The 6,939-nt window shown below is 41.3% G+C and overlaps 1 protein-coding gene across 1 annotated transcript; it reads right to left on the bottom strand.

Annotated features, from left to right (window-relative positions):
* Positions 1–214: 214 nt before the first annotated feature.
* LOC121650592 (olfactory receptor 11A1-like) lies at positions 215–1,321 on the bottom strand. The gene is made up of 2 exons (XM_042002159.1): positions 1,294–1,321; positions 215–1,134 (listed from the first exon to the last, which is right to left on the bottom strand). Exons 1-2 carry the CDS (start codon positions 1,319–1,321, stop codon positions 215–217), a joined length of 948 nt encoding a protein of 315 aa, XP_041858093.1.
* Positions 1,322–6,939: the final 5,618 nt, after the last annotated feature.

Raw genomic sequence — 6,939 nt, 5'->3', positions numbered from 1 at the left:
AAAATTAAGAAATAAATAAACAAATACAACAAAAAACTTATCAGAGACAAAGCTATTAATAATAAATATGTGTTTTCTTTTCTTTAGAAGATGGATCAGAGAAGTACATTTAACGGTTTGGTATTCCTGTACCTAAAGGAACTATATGATTATGACATCATCTCACATCTATTTACTATCTTGACAATTAAAGGATGTAAATGACTACATTAGTTTACTTTGACAGAAATATATTTTTGATGTGTTCATTAATTTCTTTCATTTTAAGTCCATATATGATTGGATTGAAAAGAGGATTATATGTTATTATTTGCAATGTCAATATGAAACATGCTGTCTTTGGAAGATCCGCTTCCACTCTGACAATGACCATATCATAAGTAAATAAACAAGAATAGTTGATTAAAACCAGCAGGTGAGGCAAACAGGTCTGTGCTGCCTTTCTCCTGACTTCTCCACAGCTTTGACATGTTATTATAAGTATCTTTACATATGTGAATAAGATGAAAAACATAGGACAAATGGCAACATTGAACATAACAACTAGCCCATACATCATCAGAGGCCTTGAAATCTCACAGAAAAGGTTGTTGATTGTATTGTTGCAAAAAATTACTTTTAAAGTAAAACTGCAGAGTTTGAAATTAGAATATTTTACAACATGCACAGCAATTTGACAAGCAGGCAAAAGCCAGGCCAAAACCAGGAACATACTTATTTTTTTACCTGTCATGATAGTCGGATATTGCAGAGGTTTACATATAGACACATATCTGTCATATGACATGGCTGCCAGCAGTAAAAACTCTGAACAGCTTAAAGAGTAAAATGTAAAACACTGGAAAAGACAAGCTTGATAGGATATGATCTGTTCATTAGATAAAAAGTCAATCATAAGCTTTGGGAAAATATTAGTGCTGAAAAGAAGAGAGTTGATTAACAAAGCTGCAATAAAAATGTACATAGGCTCATGAAGCTTTTTGTGAACCACAATCAAACCTACAATAGTACAATTGCTGCAGATTATCAAAGAATAAACTATGGAAGTAATAACAAAATAAAGATATCTGTATTTTTCCACTTCCACATGACCACTAAGACTTATATATGATACATTCATTTTAGTATGCAAGACTCACAACAAATACAACATAATCAGACAGAATACATGAGAAAAGAAAAAGTGCTCTTATGATGCTCTCTTTGAATCATGTGCAGACATCTGTACCTTGTCTTGATCTTCACATTGAAAACTTTTTGAGGCAGACCAGCTATTTAAAGAGGTCTCTTTACCCTCTATGGATCTCAATGCCTCTCCCATGAAGAGTTGTTACCATGTTAACAACTTCAGTAGATGTAAACATGTAAGACGTTGTTTATAGACTGTTTTCCTCATGTGCTCTGAGATAATTTGTTTTTTCCAAAAGATTCCAAAATAACTTATTGTTATTCATTAGGGGTGTAACGGTACGCCAAAATCACAGTTTGGTTCTTTTTCGGTACAGTATGGGAACAAATGCAAATTATAAAACTGTAACTTCAACAGGAACATGTTTAATGACACTTAAAATTAAATTAAAACCATACAGGAAATCTGCTTACAATAAACTCTCCAGTAAAGATTCTTGGAGAAAAATAAAGATGGTTCATGGAAACTTGTACAAATATTAATTTAATTCAAAGTACAGTGTTTTATTTTAAAAGTTAAACTTTAACTGCATGTATGCTGTAAAAGCAAAACAAAGCAACTTTTTTTCTATGTCACATTTCATGCTCTAAGGCAATTCAAAGGGCTTTACAGAAACAAGAAAAACAAGAATAAAATAAAAAATAAAAGAGAGAAAATACATACGATAAAAAGAAAATAAAAGGAATACAGCGCACAAGGTGAAACCAATCAAAAGGCACAGGAAAGCAGAGTTATCAGCTGAGATTTAACGGTGGTTAGAATTGTGGCACATTTAAGGTTATCAGGAAGCTGGTTCCATCTGTGTGCTGCATAGTAGCTGAAAGCAGCTTCACCTTGTTTTGTTCTGACCCGGGGTACTACCAGCTGACTGATTCCTAAGGATATCAGAGCCCTGCTGGGGTTGTATACTTCAAGATCAGACATGTAATTTGGCCCCATACCACTTCGTGATTTATAGACTAGCAGTAGCACTTTAAAATGGATTCTGTAGGTAACTGGTAGCCAGTGTAAAGATTTAAGAACAGGAGTGATGTGTTCTGTTCTCCTGGTTCTTGTAAAAACTCTGGCAGCAGCATTCTGAATGAGCTGAAATTGTCTAACAGTCTTTTTGGGAAGTCCAGACAAAAGACTGTTACAAAAGACCAGTCTACTGGAGATGAAAGCATGAATAAGTTTCTCTAAATCCTGTCTGAACATGAGACCTCTGAGTCTTGCTATTTGTTTAAGATGATAAAAAGCTGATTTGGTTTGGACTGGATGTCACTGGTGAAGTTCAGGTCTGAATCAATTACGACACCAAGATTCCTAACTTGAGTTTTTGTTTTTATACCTCTCGACTCAAGCAGGTCAGTAACTTCAGTTCTTTCCTTCTTGTTGCAAAAAAACAATAACTTCAGTTTTGTCTTTGTTTAACTGAAGGAAGTTTGATTGCATCCAGCAGTTTACTTGCTCTAAGCATTGACAGAGTGAGTCTAAGCGGCCATAGTCTCTCGGTGACAGAGCTAAGTAAATCTTCAAGATACGATCTGAACCAACTGAGAACTGTACCTGATAATCCCACTTTTCCAGTCTGTCAAATACGATTTTATGGTCGACAGTATCAAAAGCTGCACTGAGATTAAGCAGCACCAGATCTGATGTTTTACCTAAGTTTGAACTGACACCAGTGTTGTTTTTGGCAGGCATCTCAGTTTTAGTCTTAGTTTTAGTCTTCAGGACAAAAATGCTTATTAGTTTTATTCACATTTTAGTCATTTCTAAGTTTAATAGTTTCAGTGGACGAAAACTCAAAAAGGTTGTAGTTGAGCTTTAGTCAAATTAAAAAAAAAGTATTAGTCTTTTAACCAATTAATTCAGGTCAATAATGCGTATTAAAAAGAGGAATCAAGGCTGACAGGTTTTAACAAGTATTGCAATTCATAAAACAAGTTAAACTTAATGCTTTTGCATAATAACCATATTCTTTACCAGATTGATAGCTTTAGCCTGGACTTTCCCATCAACAGGGATGCAATACTGCCGTGCTTTACTTAACCCATAAGAGCCCATGGTGTTTAACTTTCTTCTATCTCCACCACCTGCTCAGCCTCCCACTGTGTTGACTGCAGAAATGTTTGCTTCCTACTTCACTGAAAAGGTTGCTACCATCAGTAACCAATTCACTGAGCCTGACCAACTCAGCCTTACCAAACCAGCTACTGGTGCCTCACTCTGCTCTTTCCGCTGTCTAAATGAGGACGAAGTCTCTAAACTTCTAGTCAGCTCAAAACCCACAACCTGTCCTCTTGATCCTGTTCCCTCTGACATCCTGCAGAGCATTTTACCTACAGTCAAAACTGCAGTAACCCATATTATCATCTCCTCTCTTAAATCCGGTGTCTTTCCTTCTGCGCAGAAGGCATGCCTTCAAGCAAGCTCGGGTTACCCCGCTGCTGAAGAAACCCACACTCAACCCAACCCAGGATGGAAACTACCGGCCGGTCTCACTGCTTCCATTCATGTCTAAATTACTAGAGCGGGCTGTCTTTAGTCAGGTCTCACAGTTCCTCCAAGACAACAACCTGTTTGATCCATATCAATCTGGCTATAGGCATGGTCACTCTACTGAGTTGGTGAGTTGGCTGAATTGGCATGCCACTCTGACCGATGACGCTCCCAAGGGTTCACCGTTCTGGAGTTCTGCATGAAACGCGATGGGAGCTAGAAGGAGGGCAGGCTGCAGACAACCTCGCTGCACACCGTCGCCGCCGGCCCCCAGGTCTGCTCTAGTGCCCTAGCTCACCACGTCGGCTCCCAGATCTGCTCCAGCGCCGCAGCGCCCCACGCCTGCTCCGAGGTCCTGCCCTGCGCCGCAGCATCCCACGCCTGCTCAGAGGTCCTGCCCTGCGCCGCAGCACCCCACTCCTGTTCCGAGGTCCTGCCCTGCGCCGCAGCGCCCCACGCCTGTTCCGAGGTCCTGCCCTGTGCCGCAATGCCCCACGCCTATTCCGCGCCCCACACCTGTTCCGAGGCCCTGCCCTGCGCAGCAGCGCCCCCCGCCTGCTCTGAGGTCCTGCCCAGCTCTTCGGCGTCCCACGACGGTTTCCAAACCTTCTTCCCCTGTGTCGGTACCATTATTGTCCACAGCTCGAGTTCCTGTTTCTGAGGGGGTCTCCGGTCGAGACGCTCCTCACCCTGCTCGAGTTCCTGTTTCCGAGGGGTCTCCAGTCGAGACGCTCCTCACCCTGCTCGAGTTCCTGTTCCCGAGGGCTCTCAGGTCGAGACGCTCCTCACCCTGCTCGAGTTCCTGTTCCCGAGGGGGTCTCAGGTTGAGACGCCCCTTACCTGCTACTGGTACCCGACCCAGAGATCCAGTCTGCCCGTCCGCCGCCAGGGCTCCAGCCTGCCCGTCCGCTGCCAGAGCTCCAGCCTGCCCGTCCGCCGCCAGAGCTCCAGCCTGCCCGTCCGTCGCCAGAGATCCAGTCTGCTCAGCCTCCGGTGATCCAGCCTGCCTGTACTCCAGAGGGCCCGTCCAGGCCTGCCCAACCGCCTGAGAACCACCTGTCTGCGCGTCCTCCTGGTTGTCCGCCGTAGGTTCTGCCCCGGTCGGTCCTGACCTGATCCTGCCGTCTGTTCAGCCTTGAGGTGGCTCCCCCTGAACTTTGTCGAGGGGCCTGTCTTGTTTTGGTCTGGTAATAAATGGTAGTTATCCCCCCCATCCCCCCAAAAAAGTACATTTTTGTGTTACATTTTGTTAAAGGGCCAAATAAAGACCTCATATAAAAAAAATGAGACTTTTCTTACTATTTTGTCATGGGTTAGTCCTTAACGGGTTAATTGCTGTTGGGCAGAAACCTTTTCTTTCTATATTTCAACTTTTTCTTGAACTGATGTCCTATTTCATACAAAAATGTCACACAAGAAAATAGCAGATCTATAAATTCAACATATAGCAACACATTGTGAGCTTGTTGTTTGGTTATTTTCATCAATAATTAGAAAATTAAAAGGAATGGTTTTAGACTTAGAAAGTTTCCCAACCAACAGCAAATGCTTTCTGATCTACTTAGGTTATGCATTGCACAGATAAAGTGCTAACTGTGGAATCATTTACTCCAAAAAAGCAAAGAGCAACAACATTCTTACTTTGGTAACTGTGGCTTTATTTCTGAGAATTTTCTCAAGTGCAATACTTCACCCTATAAATACATCCATTTATCGTTTCACCGCTTCCGACCACTAAATTCCTTCGTAGACACTGCCACCATGATTCATCTATGAATGAATAAACTGCTTGTTTGTGTGTTGTGTGTGTTTGTAGCGGTGGGCGTGGCCAAGGTGCAGCAGCATTGCTGACTCACAGATTGCGCTCACAATATGCAAAAATGTGCAATTTTAATGTCGGACAATCAGCCCTTGAACATTTTCGTCTCGTCTCGTCAGCGTTATGTTTTCGTCAATAGAGCGCCATTTTAACTCGTCAACATCTTGTTATCGTCATGAAAAAAAGGTTTGTCAAGGAAATAAATTCATCATCGTCATCGTTGCCGAAAACAACGCTGACTGACACGAATGGCATTTATTACCTTGTCAATGCAGTCTCCGTGCTGTGATTTTGTCTAAAGCCTGACTGAAATGTATCTAGAAGGCAGTTTATGTTTAAAAAGTTGCTCAGCTGAATTGAGACTGCTTTTTCAATCATTTTCCCAATAAAAGGAAAATTAGAGACTGGCCTGTACTTATTTAATACGAAGGATCCAGATTGCTTTTCTTTAGAAGGGACTTAAAAAAAAATCCCAGATAGCACCAAACTGTTAATAATATTCAACACATTAATTTTCAATCAACTGAGAACCTTTTTGAAGAAGCTGGTTGGCAGGGTGTCCAGACAGCAAGTAGATGAACTTAAAGACATAACTATGTCTTCCAGTGGTTTAGGACTGATACCACTGAGCGTTGACATTCTAGCCAGATTGTGTCTGTATGGCAGCAACGGAGGTCTGGTTACATTATTTGACATGGAAGAATAAACAGTCAGTCTGATGCTTTAGATTTTTTCATTAAAAAAGGATGCAAACTCGTTATACTTACTTTAAGATAGGAATTCAGGGGCTAATTGTGTCTTCTCAACAGTTGCAAACAGAACACGAAAATTGTTGATTTTGCTGTTCATGACTTTTGAGGAAAAGTCTGACCTTATTTAATTCCGAGTTGTAAATGCGAAGCCTTTCTCTGAAAAGCTCATATGAATCAGAAGATTACTTTTTCTCCATTTACGTTCAGCTTTCCTACACTCCCTTTTCTGACTGATAACCAAGCAGCAACCTCTGGCGGTGAAATGTGAAGCCTATGCAGAAGTGCAAAACATTGCAGTTCACCCTTCATCTGCTAGGGGCTGGCTCCAAAACAAAACAAATCCCCATAGACTCCCATCTTAAAAAGGCCAACTTCACAGCAGAAGTCGGCTGGAAGACGACTGCTCTTCCTGTCAAATTCTGTCCTGGGGTTTCAAACTCTTCGTCAAGGGCCAGAATCTGCAGGTTTTTTCCTGCTCCAACACACCGGATTCAAATAAAATGGATCCAACTGCTTTTTGGTATATTGTATGTTAACTTATTCAAAACACTCTAGGACACTTTATTGTGCAACATTATTTCACATAAAGTGCTGTTAATTAGGCTCCATGAAGCTGTAATAACATGCATCCCTATTTCACATACAAGAGGAAAATATACAACAAAATACCATATGCACACAACTTAGTTATTGCA

This window comes from Melanotaenia boesemani, chromosome 12 (genome assembly GCF_017639745.1).
Source record: "Melanotaenia boesemani isolate fMelBoe1 chromosome 12, fMelBoe1.pri, whole genome shotgun sequence".
NCBI classification, from domain to species: Eukaryota; Metazoa; Chordata; class Actinopteri; order Atheriniformes; family Melanotaeniidae; genus Melanotaenia; species Melanotaenia boesemani.
This window is presented reverse-complemented; position numbering and strand designations above follow the sequence as displayed.

Bases quoted from the DNA above. Each gene is read 5' to 3' on its own strand.
- LOC121650592 (XM_042002159.1), bottom strand. From the start codon at position 1,321: ATGGGAGAGGCATTGAGATCCATAGAGG. The intron at 1,135-1,293 runs GTAAAGAGACCT...ATTTGTTGTGAG, and splicing joins GGCATTGAGATCCATAGAGG to TCTTGCATACTAAAATGAAT.